Raw genomic sequence first — 20,561 nt, forward strand, 5'->3', positions numbered from 1 at the left:
GCTATTCCTAAAGCTCTCAATCGTGCATGCGCAATTTCCTGATCGGCAGGCAAGCTGACGAATGGTTCTGGGCATTTCGTCTTTATAAATAGTCAGCTCTCGAGTTCTCTTAATCCTCTCTTTCTTCCTCAAGCAAGATCAACCACAAGCCATTCAACATGTCTTCTGCTTCGAACAACCTTTCCTCCCCCAAAGCTCCGGGGGCTGCTTTTTCCTCCCACCCCTTCTCTAGATCCACCAACAGTAGCATCAGGTCCTGGGCCGATATTCTCGCAGGTCCTCCTCCTCCCAACACTCCTGAGGTTCCTCGCACACCAAAGTTCCAGACTGTCTGCGACCATGAGCTCTCTGAGATCCCCACGCTCACTCTCAGCGAACCCCTTCTGCCTCTGGACAGGTCAATCACCTCCCTCGGTTTTGCAGACTGGCGTAACGTGAACTATGATGGATTCTCAGATCCGCCATCGGTCTTCACGTGTTGGAACATGGGCGTTCCTGGACTCGATGTCTATGGATACCCTCTCGATGGCTATCCCTGGAGAGCGACCTATGAAAGAGCACCCACTCCACAGCCTCTGGTCGACGAACAACCCACTCCATCTCGCATTGTCTATACTGCGCGGGCTGTTGCGTATGACACTATCACCAAACTCCCTTCCCCGGTGACGACAACTCGCACTTCGAAAATGATAAGCTTGCTTGAAGACATCGACGCAATGACGATCTCCAGAATTCCAATGGTCCAGAAGAAGTCCGAATATGTCAGGTATGTTGAATCTTGGTCTCTCATGCTGCCTAACAGTGCTAATATCTCACCTTACAGCAAACCTCACCCTCGCGGGCCCAGAGTGAAGGAAACGTCACAGCAGAGAAGCGAGAGGAGAAGGAGAAACGGTGGCCGCAAGCGCAATGCGACGTGGCTGGCTAGACATGAACTCTACAAGGCCAAAAAGAAGCTCGAAGAGGGATAAGTCCGTAATCAAAAACTCATGTCAGAATAACGAACATTCTCCACTCATTCATGTAGCTTAATTCTAGACTTTAAGTTATAAAACAAAGATATTCTGCGACATTGAAACCTTTGAACTGGGAATGATCAGGATCAGTTCAGAACGGTCTTCGTAGTTGTCTCAGTCCAGCTCTACTCAGCAACTGTGAATTAATTTTAGGACTAAACCTCGACTTCGTGAACTACGAAACCCACCACAGAGCCAAGTCATTGGGGTACAAGATGTAGAAGGAAGAGCATGGTACTTGAACGAGAGGGTATTATAAGGAAATATCGTGTATCTTATCTCTAAGGTTATCCGGAGTATAGTAATTTCAGTAAGGTTATCTGCAAAGAAAATTCATGTGTCCTGATCGGGTGTTGATGGGTTTGTGATGAATTTAAAAAAAATTCATGAGGTTGTGAGGATGTGTGGTGATATTAAGGTTGTTGTCTTAGCACACAACATCCTGTCCCTGTTCCCGTTCGCATGCATACATGCAGTGCCGTTATCCGACAACCAAAACGAATCACAAATTCCGAGAACACCGAATAAAGAGGTATATCTCCAGTTATCTGCCAGAAAACAAGCTATTTACTAATACCGTCTACAGCATGAGAAATCCATAGCCGACGGCCATGAGGGTTGTCAACGTTTCCTGGGATGAAGCGGGATAGTTTACCTGAACCACTATTCCTCGATGATGCGTGGGGAGCCAATAATAGAGCGGCCAGACAGGCAAGGGAAAGGGCAATGAACCAACATTTCAGTCCTGGCGAACTGGGAGATCACACGGATGGGAGAAATAAGCGACAACTGCGGCATAACTACACAGATGGGGCGATTTTATTCCTCAATCCAGCTAATGCCAGGGCATATTTACCGAAGTTGAGATATTATTGTTTCTGGAGAGTGGTAGATTAGTCCACCATTCCCGCATTCATCTCTTTCCACCTTCTTGTTATCCCGGCTGACAAGCTTCGTTCTGTTCCTATTCAGTTTCACCTCGCCAGTTACACCTCGCTATATTGATCACTGCCACCCCCGAGAGGGGCGAATATTACCGGAATTGCAAATCCTGTACCGCTTACCCCCCAGAGCTTTGGTAGACAAGAAAGGAGTATCAGAATAGCTCGCAAAGACATCAACATATATATTACGGAAATATATTTTATGTTCAGGTGGCACAGTATAATCTCGCAGAGGATTCTTTTCTGCCGCACGAATTATCACGGAGAAAAATGATCTCCCCGTAAAGATCTACAATGCAAATGCACGTTTGAAGGCGCGTGTCAAAACTCCGGAGGGGTCGACGCCCCTACTAGCTCTATCAATGGGTGTTAATACTTAATTTTTCAAAGGTCGGAGAAGGCCCGGTGGAAAGTTTAGAAACTCCAGCGGTGACACGTTGGACCATAGTAGCTATTCATATAGGCCACGTAATGTTTACTGCTACTAGAAACGTCGTTCTGACTTGGCAACGAAGTTGCCTTGAAAGATGATGAGACACAGTTGTTTTCCCTCGCGATTGGCCGCAAAGATTAATTTCCAGCTATGACCGGAGACGGAAATAAAGTTCTAACGATTCGGTTTCGGTTTACATGACATTCCTCTATTTTGATACGTTTTCGATATACAAATCTCAGCTGAGCCCAGCGCCAGTACTCGAGGTTCCTGTGTCACAACGGAGAGGATAACCTGTCCTGATGAGTAAGGATGGGGCTGAAAGGCTCACAGGTAGCCGAGGGAGTTCAGTCGCGGACGATCTATTCCTCTTCTCGAGAAATATACATTGTTCAGAAAGGGAGCTATTATATAAAATTAGCACGCTCTGCACTGCTGCAGGCTCGGTGTCCTCACATTTAAAATGGGATATCGGTTAGTATAATCTTTATTCTCATCCTCCTGATATGCAGGGGCGGGGTATTTCCAGGCGGCTTATTAATTTCAGGCGTAGGAAGTTACACCTCCGATTATAATTCCTTTCCGAACTTGTTTTTTAACGGGAGTCTCCTGTAACAGAATCCAGTGATCGATTTTAATCAATAATTTAAGGTAGCCACAGGAATATTATCCGTTGTTATTAATGCGGGGTGGAAATACTATAAATCGATGATGACGGGCTTTTGGACCTCTATGTGTATGGAAATCCAATTTTTCGCCCCAAACGAAGCGTAATAAGCTTTATATAAAGGGTGTGTTACTTATTATATTGTGGGGAAGATCCCGTCAATCCGCGCAATAGGCCATACGGGAGAGAAGCATCATGCACTGTAGTGGAATATATATAGTCAGAAACAGCGAGTGTATGATAAGTTGGGTCAAGAAAAGACAAAGAAGCAAATCAAAGTTTTGAAATCTCACGCTATGGTGTTAGGATTAATGAATTAATATAATGAACAATATCATCAGGGATTTCTAGAAATTCCCATGCGTGAAAGCTACTCCCCCCTAATGGTATGCAATTAATGAATTAAACAAAAAAAAAAAATACTCCCAACTAATGGTCATAAGTCGAGATATCGAGTGATAATCTATGCTTCGATCGTTCCGATAGACCGGCAAATGTAACTGGTGCACTAAGGAGTCTCGGCTAAAAGAATATCTATCTCTTTATTTCCATATTCTATCAATATCTTCTATAAATACTGAACTTTGAATATATTGCGCATGAGTGCATGTGCACGAGTGATATTCCATGACCGAGATTCTCGTGTTTCTTAACTCGACCGCGTGCCACAGAATATGTATGTCAATATTCAGGGTGACAGCCATAGTTGAAGAACACTATACTAAGGGATAAATAGGTATATTCATTTAACAGCAACGAGGCAGACAACACTTCCCCCCGGGCAATCACAAAATCATCACAGTTCCTGTTGAATAATTCATATTTTAATTCATGTTCCTCATCCTTTACATGAAGATGCCCGAGAAACATAAGGTATTCCACCTGTGACTAAATAATAAATCCTTCGTCCTTCTTTGAGTTACTTAGATACGTCTTCGTTCGATCAATACGAGGTCTCGCTAAGACCTCAGACGTACACTCCCGCTCCAAGATTATGAGTGTATAGCTGGAGCTGACCGTTGACGGAACCCTACCCGGTCCAAACGACTATGAAACAAGCCCCACTGGGTACCTATGAGAACATATATGCTTGTTTTAAAGATCGGTGATCATTCGCCATCCGCGAAACCCCCCGTTGACCGTTACCGATTCTACTCAAGGTGATTTTTACGATCCTTATCGCCTATACATGAGCCCTGGGCGGGCTCAAAGTACCCTTCCAGCGTGTGTCCTTTTGGACCATCGTCTGTTAGACGCTCTCCTTAAGTGGTTCCTTCTGTTGATTACGCGGTGCCTATCGTTTGAGACCTCCGGAATGTGCGGGGGCGGTGGTAGCCGTTGGCGAGAAGTGTGCTCTACGGAAGACCACTTTGGTAACAAACCCCAAAGAAGGTTGTACCTTTGGAGAACATTCTTGGCTTTCATATAGCTTTGGATAACCATTATCGGATGTGTTGTGTAGGTCAGATAGACACGAGTAAAAAAGCTATGAACTTCAACGGCGCATGATGCGGATATTCCTAGATATGTTTCAATCACCTAGGACGAGTTAATGGAAGAAGGCACAGACGTACGTAACTAGAACATTGCTTGATCAAATTAAATCTTTTCTCTTCGTCCAGGATTGCCATGAGGTCGAGAAGCCTATGTAAATTAAACAAGGGACCACGTGCCTTCTCTAGCTTCGATCTCCACCGTGGATAGGTTCAGAGATATATTTTATGCTTGATCATCAACTAGCATTCAGTTCTCCTCCAGCCTGGGACCATATCTAAGCGTGATTATAGTTCGATAGTAGAATCCAACTCTGTCCCCGCATCCACTTGATTACGATAAGGTTTGAACATTTGTATCAATTGACAAATGCTCTTCTGGTACGCACACCTCGCTCTCACAGTTCTCTCTCAAAAAGCCATTTATATAGTTGGTCCCTAGGGAACAATTTCGAAAAGATAGTTTACCTGTGATAGCCGGTAATATTTAAGGCGAAGGGGATATCCGTGAGGAGTGCCCTGTTTATCCAGTTTATCAGGATGACTTGAGAAAGAATTGCCCTGAATATGCGGTAAATTACCTTGGTATATTCATGAGGTATCATAAGATGGTAGCACAAATTTTAAAAAAATAGAGTTCCAGGGGTTCGAACTTCGACCATCTTGAGTTATTACTCAAACTCTAATCACCTATACTATCATTTTCTTTGCTTTGTTAATATTTCTTGACATCGCAAAGTCAGCTATCAGAGCAGTCGCCTCTCGCAGGAGGTGATCATCTTCTATATGAGGTAGTCATCTTTTTGGGCAGGTAGCTACCTTTTCCCCAGCTGGCACCTGATGCTCATCCTTCCCCAGCGGTGAGTACCTTTATTCTTGCTACCCTCGCTTGTTTTATCTCTTTTGGGACAACCCTGAAATTAGAATAGATAGATTATCACTCTCAGAGGCTAATCGAATTCACAGGAGGATAACTCTGGAATATATCGGATAACCTGGAATATATCGGCATGGTGGGATAAATAAACACAAGTTGCGATAACAGGTCTATTTCCCACGTTTTTTGCATTAATTATCGTCCCCACACGAATTATTTACCCCCACACACCAATATAATTGTACCATAGGGTGGTATGGGGATCTGTCCAGAAAATAAAATTTATTGCGCTCTTCCAGACTCGTGGAGGCCATCAGAATTCTCAAAATAACAAATAGTTTCAACTATCCCTCTATTATCATTCTGACACCGACAATTACCATTAGCTAATAAACGAGCAGCAAACATTGGGAAGTAATCGAATACCTTCAGCATCTCCTCACCGTGGAGCCAGGATGAATCAACCCGGCGACCCACGCCAGCTGTTGTTCCCTCGCCCAGCGTTCGATTGCAGCTTCACCTCCCGCAGAAATACTCGGATTCAGTGCAGCGACTGTTCTGAATCTCTGGTATATATGATCATGTTCCCTCACTCGTCTGCTCGCGAAGGTGTCCATCACGTAGACTGATTGGACTGTGGATTGTTAGTAGATATATGAGCATTCGAGGTAGGAGAGAGGCTTACAACCCTCGCGAACCACCGGCGTAGTAGCTGAACTGGGGGCAGGGATGGGAGCCCCGTGATCATGTTCCCTCAGTTGTCTGCTTACGAATGTATTCATCGCGTTGACAGATTGAACTGTGTATTGTTAGTAGAAATATGAGCACTCGAGGTGGGAGATTGACTTACAACCCTCGACAACCACCAGCGTTGTAGCTGAACTAGACGCAGGAATGGGAGCCCCGCGATCATATTCCCTCAATCGTTTACTCGCGAAGGTGTCCATGACGTAGACTGGTTGAACTGTGTACTGTTAGTAGAAATATGAGCACTCGAGGGAGGTGACTTACAAGCCTGGCCAACCACCGGCGTAGCAGCTGAACTGGACACAGGGATGGGAGCTTCGTCCACTCTGACCTACAGCCCGAAGATGTTAGCTATGATAATCTCCAAAAAGATTATGCTGTCCCGTGGAAAAACGTTACTCACCCTCTTCGCCCCCTGGACTGCCTCGAGTGGGCCGCCAGGCCTTTTGCCGTAAGTCTTGATCGACCTGACAATTATCAACGGAGCCTCTTCAGTCTCAGCCTGCGCACAGCTGGGTGGTTGGATGTTCTCGGGAGGAGCTCCTGTAAGCTCTGCCACAGTGTCGAACCTGCTTGGAAGAGCCTCTTTTCGCTTTACAAACAATTCTCCCCTGCTGATATGGGCGTCTGTAAGCTCTACGTTCTCCTTGAAACTGCAAGGAACAACATCAGCCTTCACAAGCTCTAGCTCTGCTCTCTCATCGAAACTACTAGGAACAGATTCGTCCTCTGTAACCTCTGGCTCCTCCGCCTTGTCGAAGCTGGTTATAGACACAGTTTCATCATCCGCCCAACCAGTTAAAGGTTTCTGCTCCGCCATGAGAAAGGCGTCGATCAGCCCCCGCTCATAGCCTTTGAAGCTCTTGGTGCCCCGAATTGCCATCATGGCGTTTGCGAGCGGTGAATTCATGTCCATCCTCGTTGTCTCTGCGTTTTGAACTGGGTAGATGCTGCTGTTGTGAGCGGGGTTAGAAGAGGTTGGAATCGATGGAGTTCATTAATTAACCCAGCCGCGCAGTCAAATGGCGAGGTAACCCGGCCCCAGGAGAGCTGGACCATCCACCCCAATTAGCTGGGACATAAGAGGCAAGGTTTTTCAAATAACCGACTTTGGGGTGTTCGGTGGTACGGCATGTGCCCAAATGAGCTGACTCTGAGGATTAATTTGGTGTGAAATCTCTGCTGTTCCTGATCTCTCACCCGCAGGTAAACCTTGAACTTATGATAAGATCTCATAAACTAGCTGGTTTTTCTCATTCTGCGGCTCTGCTGGCTTGTGTAACTGAGCAGGACCACAAGTAAGATTAAGCTTGACCTGCAATATTACCATATCTATGACGCAATAATTTACATTTTAATATAATACAACAGAAGAGTAAATTAGAAAGAAAGGGAATTGTCCTAGCATTATTTTTCATTATAATAATATCGAGATTTGGAGAGTAAAGAAAACACAGGAATTAGATAAAAGATATGTGCTCCAAGTATGATAATAGAGCCTAGAAGAAGGGCGAAGACATCCGAAACCACCGAATACCCTTCGCTTTACAAAAGGAAAAAGTAGAATTAAAGTTATATATATTCCCCCGGAGGCTTGAAATCATGAAACGAGATATAGAAATCTGAAAAAGGTTATAAATCTAGAAAACGAAAAAAAGAGAAAAAAAGTAATTTAGAAAAAAAGAAGAAATGATCTTCAGTGGTTCAGAGGAGAAGAACGAAATAGAATACGAAGTCCGGCCCCAGAGAAGATATACACAGAGGAGAGCAGTTTTAAAGAGATCGATCCCGGAAACAAGCTCGAGGAGAAGAGGGGGGAACAAAACGTGACCATGGATGAAAGCTGTGTGAAGAGTCTTCAGGATCCAGCTGGATAATGAGCTTTCTAAATCTTGCTGCCGCAAGAATAAACCTGTCCATGCTCTAGGAAGCGGACATGTGAGATATTGTGTTCATCCCACAGGTGGACCCTCTTCTGATAGGCGGTATGAAACCATTCCTCGCAGACACGGCACTGAAATGTGGCTGCTATCGTAACAATTTAATAATAATTTCAGGGATAGTTAGTTGGGGCAAACCTACGACTTCTAGTTTGCATGGACATGCGAGGTCCGCGGGGCTTCTTGACTTCCGGCTCGACCTTTTCAGCTACTGCATGCACTCACGCGATCAGAATACAGCTCTTGGGTCACAATATTACACTCGAACCTATTGGATCTTACCAGCATCACTTTTCTCCCCTTCATCCTTAAGACAAATCTTCTCGAGAATCGGAGTAGTCGGATCAGCCGGGGTAACGTCAGGAATAGGGTTTTTGAGCTCCACAATCTCAGTGTGAAGACCAGGTAGCTTTTTTCCAGGGCCTGCTTTTCTCCTAATTGTTGGATGACCTGGGCGAACAGCTTTAAGTCTTCTAGTTATTCGGGCACTCTGCTTGCGAGTCTCCTCATCTATAGATCACAAAGGTCAGACACCCTATTCTAATATACTTTGTTTTTATGTTGATCGAATGCACTCACTTTCAACCACGTCAGAGCTATTTTCCACAACAAACTCCATTTCGGTATAGCCATGGAAGATTTTCGCGTCATCGGAAAGACAGTGCATGCTTCCCATCTCTTGATCAGAGAGGATATACTCCGAGAGGGTCCTCTTGAGGTTTGGCGGGGCAGCGGCCTTCTTTGGAGTGCAGGTCTTGTTGGTCTTCCTTTTGTAGGGTGCCATTTCTGGTTGAAGGGATCTTTTGGTTTTGTTCGTTATGCGAAGGGCATGAGGTGCGAATGGTTGTAAAATTGCGGAGACGGATGGACAGGAGCTTTTAAAGAGAGGAAAGTGCGAATTGAAGTTGAGATTTGAGCTTTGGGGGTCAAACTAGATTAGGCAACCACATAGCTAGCTAGACCTAGATGGACATAGAGTGCAATATTTCAATGTGGATACCATATGAGAAAAGATGACACATCTGATTCAGCAACAGGCAGAACACCCTTGAGCGTTGGAATGTCTCAGGTACATTTCGCCTCGGCTAGTAACTATGACCATGTTTGTTTCCCGAAAAACAGCGCATGCGGGGAACACGATATCTGGGAACCTGGAGCTTCTGATTTGTCTTTATCTCCTATGGAACGACATCTTCGGCATGATCTGGGGGGAACAATGAAGCTTGAAGGGGTATTAAATAGGTACACGATGGCAAGATAGCTATTCTACCATCTTCATTCTCGTCGGCTATGGACGACGGCACTGCGGCACCAATGTCCCAACGCCTTCCAAACCACCACGCCAAATTCGAACAATCTCCCCCCATTTATCAAAATAGCGAGCGGAGCAGTAGGATTTAACATGGGGAATATCATGAGACATTGATGAAGAGTAAAGGAGGAACGATCACCGGCAGGTGAAAGAGCTGCCTCACTCCTCCTGCGTACATTTAATACCCTCAGCTCGACGCCCACGTCTCACAAGTTCACACTCTGTTATCCATATAGCTATAGAGTGCTGTGTCTGCGCCCAACATGACCAGTGCTTTGATGCTCTAAAGGAATCGCATCGCATATTCCTATTAATTATCATTGTCAGTTCGTAGCTCTTCTACTCCTGGTGTGGATATCTTCGATCTACCTTTGGAACTGGCAGCTGCAGGAGAGATCTCGCGCGCGGATGAGAGTTTATGGAGATGGATTTCCTAGCACTTATTAGTGGGGAGAGAACTCTTGTACGTCATGAGTAAATACCATCACAGAATGATAAATGTGGGCTTGGAAGATACAAGATTCAAATGACTTACTCTGGTTTAAGAAGCGCGTGCGACTAGAGAGTCATTTTCTGAGGCAGCTGTGCTACCTCGGGAGTTGGAGAGACCTAGCTGGTGCCTGGCCTAGATTGATGTTGCGTCTCGTGGCTGTAGCTGGATCTGCGCCATTAGTGAGGGTTAATTCAAGCCGTATAGGGGATATCTGACATAAATACATGATTATCTATCATCTAATCAGCGTGGACAGCACCAGAGTACAACTAGGCGGCACAGGACACAGCTTACGGCTCAAATGCCGGTATACCACTGTTTTCGAAGAGTGGATCGACGTCTTCCTTCTGTCTATACGTTGAGAGGAATAGATAGTGCGTATTTGTTGCGTGATTATGAAAGAGAGGCATAGATTGATGTCTTATTGCAATGGTTGTGAGGGAACGACGTTGGAGAGCAAGGCACAACAAGCCTGTTTACTCCCGCTTCCGCACCCTGGACATCAAATGTCGTTGTTGTTGTCGCGCACAAAGGCAACGACCGCCCGCCACTCCTCCGACACTTCTTCATCACCGCTATTCATCAAGCTCTCCCCCACAAGCATTCATAACATCTCGAATTATCAGTGCAACCACTCGCAATGTCAGCTTTGAAATCTCTAGATGACAGGGTCTCGTCCGCGGTCCACTCCACCGCCGAAAATGCCTCTGAGAAGGCCGCCGAGATTGTCGTCAAAGCCGTTGAAAATGGTGACCTCCGCACAATCGACAAGCCAATTGAGATCTGCGTTTGTGGTCGTACCATCATCGACTTTCCAGTGAGCTGATATCCAATCCATCCACAGAAGAAGGTTCACAGAGGAAAGGCCAACTAATTAAATCTTTTATTATTAGGCTCGCGTAAACCTGGTCACTGAAATCGCCGAAGCCAAGGCCCGCGAAGTTGAGCTTACCCGCGAGCTCATCGACGCTCTCCAAGAACGCATCTGGGCCATGCAAGCGCTCGACAAGGCCCACGACAGAATCAAGAAGATCGTCGAGGACACTGGCGGAGCTCAGTCTCCTTTCTACGACGAGTACTGGGGCACACCAGAGCGCCCAGTCTCAATTTACGATAGGCCTCGTCGGAAGACTTTGAGGAGGACCTCCGCCACCATCCCGGATAGGTCTATCACAAGGGGAATGGATGAATTGTGAGGGATCTTGGTGATCTGGGCATGGGATTTAGGGTTTTTTTGCTGCGGGCCCGGAGGTTGAGGAAGATTTTATATATTATTAACACGGAGGTTTTGGAAGGTGGCCCTGTTTGAGAGGTGTTTGTGTCATGGAAAGCTGCTCGATTTGTATTTAGTACAAAAACACGTCCACAGGGGACTCACTTTCGTCCAATAAGCGTCCGAGATAACTTACTCCGTTGTGTATTCTTTCGATCTGCTGATATTTTGAACTTGGGGGGCTAAAAACGAGTCGCATCGAACGCACGAATATCATATGATATCCATAGGTCTATCTATCGGATGGAGATATGGGATCATTTCTATCCATGGGATACGTAATCTTTGCGTGCGGATAAGTTATATTTAAGTAACTAGAATGATGGATAAGGCGAGAACAGAATCCATAATATCGGAGTCCATCATCTTATACAGTGAGCACCTTTACATGGCAGGTGCGGACGTTGGTCAAGGTCGAAGTGAAAAAAAAACAACAAGAAAAACTACTGGACAAGGTACATTCTTAATTCGGGTCAACATTAGTGAACTACCCGGTATGAACGCCATTCTATCTTAGAAATATACAAGTGGTTTCCGGCCTTCGGCCGGTTAGGACAATGAAATCAGCTAGTCTCGTCCAAATATGACAGGTCGTCTTGGAAATGTGATATATTGAGAGAAAGTGATATATTACATGTACGCTAGGCTCACTCAGGACTAGCGTGCAGTATTGTTGGGTGAGGACCCCCAGATCACCTCCAACTCCACTGCCACCTCTACCTCTACCTCTACATCTACATCTACCTCTACATCCACCTCTACCTCTACCCCTACCTCTACCTCCGCCCTTTCTACCTACCTCCATATTGACACCTAATTCATGCCCAAACCGACACCCAAATCGACGCCTATGAGACATCAAATCGAGCACCGCACCTAGCACCGTACCTAGAACTGAGTCAAGGACCGCATATAGTACCTAGTCAAGCACTTCTTCAAGCACCATTTCAAGTACTGTTTCGAGCACCGTTTCAAGCAACCTTTTGAGCACCGTTTCGAGCAACCTTTCGAGCACCTTTTCAGCACCTTTTCAAGCACCGTTTCGAGTACCGTTTTGAGCACCATATTGACCACTGGAATAGGCGTAAGTAGGGGTGCAGGCGTAGGCAATAATCAGGCGTTGCGAGGTGATAGGCGCTAGGAAGTGGTAGGCATAGGTGCGGGCATGGGTGCAGATATATGTACATGGTATTCTATTCCTATTATTACTCCGCATGGTTCTTATTCAGTGCCGTCATTAGTGACATCAGGTGAGAATCCTAGAAGGGTAGCAATTGACATTAGAAAATTCTTGAGAGGATAATGATGGATATTGAGAGGCCTCTGAGAGGGCAGTGAAGAGTGCTTAAAGGTGGTGAGAGGTATTGTTAGAGCTCTTATAGGCAATAAGAGAATTCTATGGGGGTAACGATGGACATTCGGAGATTCATGTGACGGTGACGATGGACATTGAGGTGTTCCAGGGTACGTAGATGTTAAAAGCGTGTGATGGGGTTATGAGTGTACTTGGGTGATGCGGGCATTGAAAGCGGCTGCTGATGCTGGAAGCAGGTTCTGGTGTTCGAAGTTGGTGCTGGAATGACGCAGGCATTGGGAGTGGGTGCTGGTGCTGGGAGCGGGAGCTATTTCAGGTAGGGTAATGCTGCGAAAATTTAGGCGCTTAGCTATCGTCGAGTTTCCCCTCTTGCTCTTTTTCCTTTCACAACACCCTTTCACAATACTATTCCCTTGCAAGTTCAAACACACAACACATGAGAGAGAGTTCAAATAAGATAGAAAGCTAAATATTTAGATGCTTTACACTTGATATGCTTCTATATTTAGGAGTACAATCACTTGTTGTTGTTGTTGTTGTTATTGTTGTCTATTCTCCTAAAATTCTGATTACCTGACCCTTTCACAACACATGAGAGAGAGTTCAAATAATATAGAAAGCCAAATATTTAGTTGCTTTGCCCTTAATATTCTTCAATACTTAGGAGTACAATCACTTATTGTTATTGTTGATTACCTGACTCACCTACAGCTTTTACAAACCCGATCCACCAAATACCCCCTATCCGATCCAAAAGGTTGGGTAGAGTCGTACCTTTTTCGACAGGTAACTCTCCTTCTGCCTCTGTATTCGGAGATTGCTGAATATATTCTCTCTTTCGCCCTCTTCGTATATAGTTCAATCTTTCGTCTTCCACTGTCGAGTACATATCCACCAAGTATTTTCCAGACAATCTACTAAACCGCAGAAATCGGTTCGCTGTTATGAGTCCAGCTCTATACAATCGAATTTGACTGATATTGGATTTGCATTCCCAATCAGGTGTACTATGAGGAAAGAAAACAGGATATTGTAATAGATCGTAAAGGGGACTTAATATACTGATAGCTTTTAGACGATCGGGGATATAGTTCTAAACTAATACACTCCGAGGGTAGACTTTCTGTATGTTATTGGCATATATAATCGCAGCAATTTCTCCACTACTTGTTGGTGTATATAACTCTAATGCAAGTGGGGTATCTGTTGTAGTGGTAAATGCTGCTCGGAGATGGTAAACAAAAGGATTGAAATCTTCTAGTAGGTTTCGAAAGATTTTAACTAGGCAGGAGGTTACACTAAGCCCAAGAGCTAGTGAGCCTCTTGAATCCTTATCGTGAATGAACTATCGAATTGAATATTGCCCTTGATTGACATCCAACAACTAATGGTATACTCATCCTGTCATAACAATATTTGAAGATGTTAGTAACTGTCAAAATCCACCTATAACTCTCAAAATTGAAAATGGAGAGATGTTAATGAGCTTTCAGCTGATTCTACTCACCTGATAGCAATATTGCTCAAATTCAGTTTCAGTATCGGGTGGATATACCAGTAAGGAGGTTAATCGATATTTTCCATTAGTACAAAACCAACCATTATTTTCACTAGTTAATAAGACTGCAATATAATACGTGCATTATTTTGATCAACTGATACTATATGGTCGGAGATGGGTTGTTTTTGTAGGTAAGATATCCCACCAATTGCTAGATGGTGAATTTGTTTTTATATTGCTTTAGTTTTGTATAGTTTGTCAGCAATTTGTAATTTGATGTTCAACTCGGAAATTTAATCGTATCTCAATTCGGTCTAATCGTGAGCTCGAGGCTTGAAAGATTCTATTGCTTCTTGTTCGGATGTCATTCGAAATCCTGATATAATCGGTTGATTGTCTGGAATTGGTTCTTGGCATTTTTGCAATAAAAATTGTATTTAATATAGAAAACAGTTCGATAAATTTCCAAAGAGAAATATCCGATAGTTATATTTATCCTTGGTAATAATAAACTCTCCCGACTAAAAGTAAAATAGCTAACGATGACCCAGAAACCCATATATTCAATACTAAAACTATTCTACTCAGAACGAACATCCTCAATAATGTCATCCCCAATCTCCTCAAACTCGTAATCGACAGAACAGTTATTAGGTATACTCAAAGCTTTCTTTTTGGCTGGTGTAGTAGGTTTGGAAATAGAAGATGAGCTAACAGTGATTTTTGGAGTGGGAGGAGAATTTGGATATAAACTTGAATCATCTATCACAGATCTTTTCTGAGCCCGAGCACCCCAATATCTTCCAACATTTTTAAACTCCGATCTACCTAAAGTTTCTCCAACAGACCCAACTCCTAATTCCGATTGCATTACTGAAATATAGTTTAATGACGACACTATATAACCAAAAAAAGAATGTAATGATGCATTATCAACCATAACTCTGTCAACTAATTTCTCAGTGATTTGGATTACACTATCGATTTGGGGTACTTTTGTGCTCTCCCACCTCTTTCCTGCTGGTATATACCATCTAATAACAAAATACTTTCGGGAAGCTGATTTGAAGGCAGCTTCTAAATCGTAGTAGGAGGATTGTAAATCAAAGGATCGTCACCCTATAGGGGGGGGACTTGATAGTACCATTAGGTTATCCTATAATCTTTCTGAATGACTATATAGTGGCACAAGAGGGTGCAGGGTCTATATCGTCAAATCGTAGATGTGACCGGTAATCAGCAAATCTAAGTTAAAAATTATTAGTTCCAATATATTAAAGAGTGAATCAAATTACTTACTCGCTCTTGTTCAGTAAAGAAATAACAACTGATTTGTCTTTACCCATATCGCAGATTCTACCTGAACTAATTCCAACAGAATTTTAGGTGGATTCTGTAAGAAACTCGCTGATAAAACAATTAATTCGGCATCATATATATTCCTCGTCAATTACTCAATTTGGTAGATCATCGCTCCAACAAAATAAAGTAGAATCGTAAATTTTGAGATAGCCAGTTTTGTCTGATTTGGCGGTCAATTCAAGCATACGGTGAATTTTGGTAGTGCCATTCTCGTTGAATATTTGAAGCATTGTGTAATTAGATATTGTAGGTAGAGAGTTTTGAAATTGATTGATTAAGCGAAAAAATAATGTGCGATCAAGAGCAACTTTAAAATAAAACTTTAACAATCTAAACTCTGACTAAGACTAATATCAATACCAACATTTAACAATATTTTGATTTGTTATCAATACCAATCCATACAAAAAGCAAATTTGCAGAAATCAATAAAAGAAACAAGCAAAGTTCCCGATTTCAATAGAGAGGATAGGCAAAATACCCGAATCGCCACTAAAATCAACAAAGGAAAAAAGCAATATCCCCGATTTCTATAGTAGGGAAAAGCAGTATCACCGTATCGCCACTAACAATAATAGAGGGAAAAGGCAAGTTTCTTGAATCGCCACTAACATTATTAGAGGGAAAAGTAATGTCCTGGAATTCAATTGAAGGAAAAAGTAAAGTCCCCGAATCGTCAATTACATCAATACAGAAAAACAAATCTGGTCCCCAATTTGTTGCTTATATTAACAAAAATAATATTATCAAAATATTACTAGTCAAACTACTAAGAAAAAGCAATGTAATACTTAGCCAATCAAAACCTTTAAATAACACATTGCATATCAGTATATCTATATACTTATTAGATATGTTTATATCATATCAAGAAACAAGATTTATGTTGCAGGTCCAATTGATGAGAAGTCTTTTTCTTCGTCTATGAATCACTAATCACCGTATATGCACTCAGCTTTCCAATTAATTGAATTCATAACGTGTCAGGCTATCCCTTTAATATTCTTCTAATCTCGTTGTTTCTTCAAGCTGTTTTCCAACAACTCCAACTTCAAAGTTTTCTCTCAACCCCAAAGAACAATTACATCCACAATGGTTAACAAAACCATCAAAATCACTCCTCCTCAAGCCAATAACCCCGGGAATGACTCTAAGTTCTCCTGCATAAAGTAAGCCACCTTTAACCCCGCCGTTGAATGGGCCGTTAACACAGTTTTGAACAGCTCAAGGATCCCCGTTGCACGCCCCATCTGCCCTGAAATCGTTTCTGGTGTACCTCCGAGAAAGGTCTTCGAGCAGTCACTTTTCAAGCAAAGACGAAAGCAGAGTGGTACCTCTAGAGGTGAGATGAAGGAAGAAGATACAATTGGTATAGATATCTGGAACGACGATGATACCAGACAAGGAGTGGAGTCAACTGACAGTGAAGGGATGAGTTCTACGATGGGCAAGACAAGTTTGTGGTGGAATCAAAAGAAGAATATGCGGTACTGTTAGGATGGAATACCTCAACTCGTGCGATGCTGAAGGTGCTACGGGTGCATGATACCTTTTTTTCTTCTTTTGGTAATCTGTATGTTTTCGAACTCGTTCATGTTGTAACTCCAGTTGTTGTTTTTTTCTCACCATTGAGATTGGAGGTTCAATGGTAGCTGTCTTCTGTCAAAGTTCTGTAAAACAGAAATTATTTGCTTTGAATAATTATGTTCTTATTTTGTGTTTGTTCCTGAGGCATGAATCATAAGGGCCTGCAATGCGGCTGGTTGACCTTTGCAGCTCCTATAAGTTTGATTTATCAGCAAATGATGATGAAAGGCCGATAAGGAAAGGTCCCATTTTATTAAACACGTATTCCGCGACTACTATGTCAGGATAAAAAGGTGTTTGAATTGATAATAAGTCTCTCAACAGCATTCACTTCAAGATCACAATCAACAGTTTATCCCACCGGTGTCAAGAGGCCTGTCACGACTTCACAATCACAGCCCGATTATTAATGGAATAAAATATTGGACAATACTATCAGGAAATGAAAGAGTGTATTACGTAACTACCCAAACAAAGAACGGCCAGATCTATCCTAACAAGACCAAAGCTTCACAAATCACCGCACAGAAGAAACGGTCAGATCTATCCCAACAAGATCTTAAGACCAGATCTTCCCAAATGACCACGCCCAAAAGTAACGAGATCTATTTAAACAGGACAAAAGCACTCCTAATTCCACCACACAAAACTGCTTCCAAAGTAACGCCGGGCTCGCCAGCCCCTACTCAAACCCAATGCCATAGCAATTGAGTTTATACTGGGTCTTCCCTTCTAGAATAATATCCGGATAACTCTTTTGCCAATCTAAAAAGATCTCAGTGCACCCGCGTCTCATATTGAGCCACATTCCCTCATAACTCTTCTTGTTGTCAAGCGTAAACCAGTTCTTCCTATTCTCCGACCAGATCAAGCCCTTACTCCTGTTCCGGATGAGCTCAAGGAACACGTTGTAGTTGTCACGAGGGCTAATAATGAAGCCTGGATTCTCGCAATCGCCGAAAAAGAACAGAATCTCGGCGGAAGCCCTGTGCCTCAGAGGGAGGAGCATGGGGGGTGGTTGGACATAGGTCGGCTTTGGATACAGTGCGGTAATGTTATCGATTGATCCGACGTTCACTTTGACGTCAGGTTTCTCCCAGGCCCCATCGGTGACTAGGTCGGCGTATTCTTGTGAAAATGGCTCGTACTCAGCATCCAGGCCCAGCTGCCTCTCCGCGACCGCGATGGAAGCAGGATCCACGAAATCCAAGTCTTGCACATCCTCCTCGAATATGAGGGGGGCATTGTCGACGCAATCCAGGGCTTCCTCATTCTGCTCGACCTCAACGGGTACACTATCAACAACCATGCTAGCCACTTCAGGCATCCCGGGAGTCAAGGGACTAGCTAGCGCAGACGCAACGGCTGGGGTTGGAGAGACGGCTGGCGTTGGAGAGACGGCTGGCATCGACGAGGCAACTGGCATCGACGAGACAACTGGCATCGATGAGACAACTGGCATCGACGAGACGACAGGCGGTTCAATAGCCCTTGTCGTCTTCATGCCTGGTCTAGTAGCGATAATCTCCTCTAAATAATTATTAGCGTCCCTCCTCAGAAAACACAACAAAATCATTGACACATACCATACCCCTCCTCGGCAGGAAGGCCCGCAGCCCTCCTCAGCTCACGCGCAGTGAAGATGTTGCCCAGCAATTCCTCACACAAATCCCGCCCCCAGCCGTAACGGGCGTAGAAGTGGGACGCAATGTCGTCCACGTAGCCCTGGAGTAGCATAGGGTAGTGTTCTTTAAGAGATGACCAGGGAAGGACCACTTGAAGGCCAATTGAGGCGGCGTAGGTGAACATCTCCAGGCGTAGGACGCGGATTTGTTCGTGATTCTTCTGTGTGCCCATGCGGCGGGCAAGCCTGTAGGCGATGTTGACGTCCGCGACGAGCGCGCTGTGAAGTTCAGGGGTGAGACCAGCGGGAAGTGGGGTGTTCCCCGGATGGCTGGCGGTGGAGCTTGATGGCATTTTATATGGGCCTGGTGAAGAAGATTGGAGAGACCTGAGAGAGCGAAATAGGGAAGATGGTCAAGAACGGAGTGGGATCTTCTCTGGTTGTCGTTCAGGAACAGTGAGGAAAGAGATTTTTGCCTGGGTAGTTATTACTGAAGGAAGAGGTCTTCCTTGTGGTGATTGAGATAGTTGTAGGAGAATACAGTAGAGAGGGCAATACTGCAGAGAAAAGAAGGAAAGAGCACTACTCTTCCAGGAATGGTGAGGCGGTAGAGAGTCTGGGTTGCTGGTAAATGTTCCTCTTTTCTTCGTTGACCGCAGAAAAAGGAGGGGCACTGGCAGCAACCTCAGTGAAACAACCGCTCCCCACTACACTCTCACTTGAACCCTAATTCACCCCACCAAAAAATGTGCCAGTAATGTCCCTACGCTTCATTTTTCAACCGAATCTTCCACCAGGCCCTTGGTCACTCTACCACAAACCGGAATTGACCATCGCTATGTTTCTGCAAGAGCTGGGGAACTATTACACCTACCTACACCGTGCAGCCACGAACAATGGGCCCAGGTACGCAATAAAGGCTCAAAAGCACCATGAGAAAACAGGTTTACACACTGATGTCGTGTCCATACGTTTCCTTAAAACACCTGCAACAGCATACAAGAAACTAACATCGTAGTAGAAAGACTCAACAACTCACAAAAGCGAGAATCCCCGCTTTTTTCAAATGCCACCATGCTGATCATGCAATGTACCCGCGCAGTGGTATTTTGTTTGGCCCCAGTGCTTTGCCGGAGCTGGCGCAGAATCAGTCAACCCTGATGGATGGGTCAAATATTTTATTGGGCGTATAAAAAAGATGAATTCTTCATTTCCTCGCACGGGCGCTCTCCACTTCATCGAAAGAATTTACCATGAATGCTCTCATGCGAGGCGATATATCTTCTCCGGTCGCATCATATCAGTTATACAAGACAAGAGAGAACGGGTTGATGAACGTAGTGAGGACCCAGAAGACCCGCTCGCAAAATGGGGGGGGACTTGTGGTGGAAGAACGTTATACCAGAGCATTCGGCAAGCGATATATCAAGAGAATAGCAAAGTACGCACTTTAATGACAACGAAATTTTGCTTTTGAGTCCACTCGGCTATTTCCTTTGTCGAGATAACACAAACACGAAAGCTAACTTCAGCAGAACAGAGACAAATTCACCGCGGGCACTCCTGACCACGGTGGCCACGACAAACACCCCACAAATTGTGAAGCTTTACAATACAACCTCGACAATGCTTCTCGCAGTCTCCCATTACCGAGTGAAAGGATTCAAAATCATTCGTTTCCTCGCAAATCGACACCTCTCTTTGCTGGGCGGCAAGCAACAGCACAGCGAGTGATACACTGTGACGCCAAGCCACCAAATATATCATTTCCGAACGCGGCGCATCTTAATATTCTTTTCGGGAGTCTAGCTTACATAATATTTACGCTGTGTGATGCTATTTCATGCAGTGTAACCACATTCTTCATTGCCAAGCGTTATCCCTGCCGACTCCGCCAAGAGCTTGACGACAGTTGTGCAAGTTGGCATGGGTTTTAAGGTGATCTGGCATTATGCTATGGTGTGTGTGAGCGATATG

The 20,561-nt window shown here is 44.2% G+C and overlaps 6 protein-coding genes across 6 annotated transcripts; 3 read left to right on the top strand and 3 right to left on the bottom strand.

Moving 5' to 3' along the window:
• Positions 1-158: 158 nt before the first annotated feature.
• On the top strand, positions 159-971 carry H6S33_011051 (uncharacterized protein; the record flags this gene model as incomplete). The annotated part of the gene is made up of 2 exons (XM_044842438.1): positions 159-766; positions 824-971. 2 exons carry the CDS (start codon positions 159-161, stop codon positions 969-971), a joined length of 756 nt encoding a protein of 251 aa, XP_044696981.1.
• A 4,741-nt stretch (positions 972-5,712) lies between these two features.
• H6S33_011052 (uncharacterized protein) lies at positions 5,713-7,093 on the bottom strand (the record flags this gene model as incomplete). Its single annotated transcript, XM_044842439.1, has 7 exons — positions 5,713-5,793; positions 5,857-5,912; positions 5,966-6,064; positions 6,116-6,229; positions 6,281-6,394; positions 6,442-6,508; positions 6,581-7,093. 7 exons carry the CDS (start codon positions 7,091-7,093, stop codon positions 5,713-5,715), a joined length of 1,044 nt encoding a protein of 347 aa, XP_044696982.1.
• A 969-nt stretch (positions 7,094-8,062) lies between these two features.
• On the bottom strand, positions 8,063-8,901 carry H6S33_011053 (uncharacterized protein; the record flags this gene model as incomplete). Its single annotated transcript, XM_044842440.1, has 4 exons — positions 8,063-8,205; positions 8,260-8,328; positions 8,400-8,627; positions 8,697-8,901. 4 exons carry the CDS (start codon positions 8,899-8,901, stop codon positions 8,063-8,065), a joined length of 645 nt encoding a protein of 214 aa, XP_044696983.1.
• Positions 8,902-10,562: 1,661 nt separating this feature from the next.
• Positions 10,563-11,118, top strand: H6S33_011054 (uncharacterized protein; the record flags this gene model as incomplete). The annotated part of the gene is made up of 2 exons (XM_044842441.1): positions 10,563-10,739; positions 10,816-11,118. 2 exons carry the CDS (start codon positions 10,563-10,565, stop codon positions 11,116-11,118), a joined length of 480 nt encoding a protein of 159 aa, XP_044696984.1.
• Positions 11,119-16,465: 5,347 nt separating this feature from the next.
• On the top strand, positions 16,466-16,870 carry H6S33_011055 (uncharacterized protein; the record flags this gene model as incomplete). Its single annotated transcript, XM_044842442.1, has 2 exons — positions 16,466-16,542; positions 16,597-16,870. 2 exons carry the CDS (start codon positions 16,466-16,468, stop codon positions 16,868-16,870), a joined length of 351 nt encoding a protein of 116 aa, XP_044696985.1.
• Positions 16,871-17,642: 772 nt separating this feature from the next.
• Positions 17,643-18,937, bottom strand: H6S33_011056 (uncharacterized protein; the record flags this gene model as incomplete). Its single annotated transcript, XM_044842443.1, has 2 exons — positions 17,643-18,490; positions 18,547-18,937. 2 exons carry the CDS (start codon positions 18,935-18,937, stop codon positions 17,643-17,645), a joined length of 1,239 nt encoding a protein of 412 aa, XP_044696986.1.
• Between the last annotated feature and the right edge of the window lie 1,624 nt (positions 18,938-20,561).

The sequence above is a fragment of the Morchella sextelata genome (genome assembly GCF_020137385.1).
Source record: "Morchella sextelata strain SCLS chromosome Unknown scls_5, whole genome shotgun sequence".
In the NCBI taxonomy this organism is placed as follows: domain Eukaryota; kingdom Fungi; phylum Ascomycota; class Pezizomycetes; order Pezizales; family Morchellaceae; genus Morchella; species Morchella sextelata.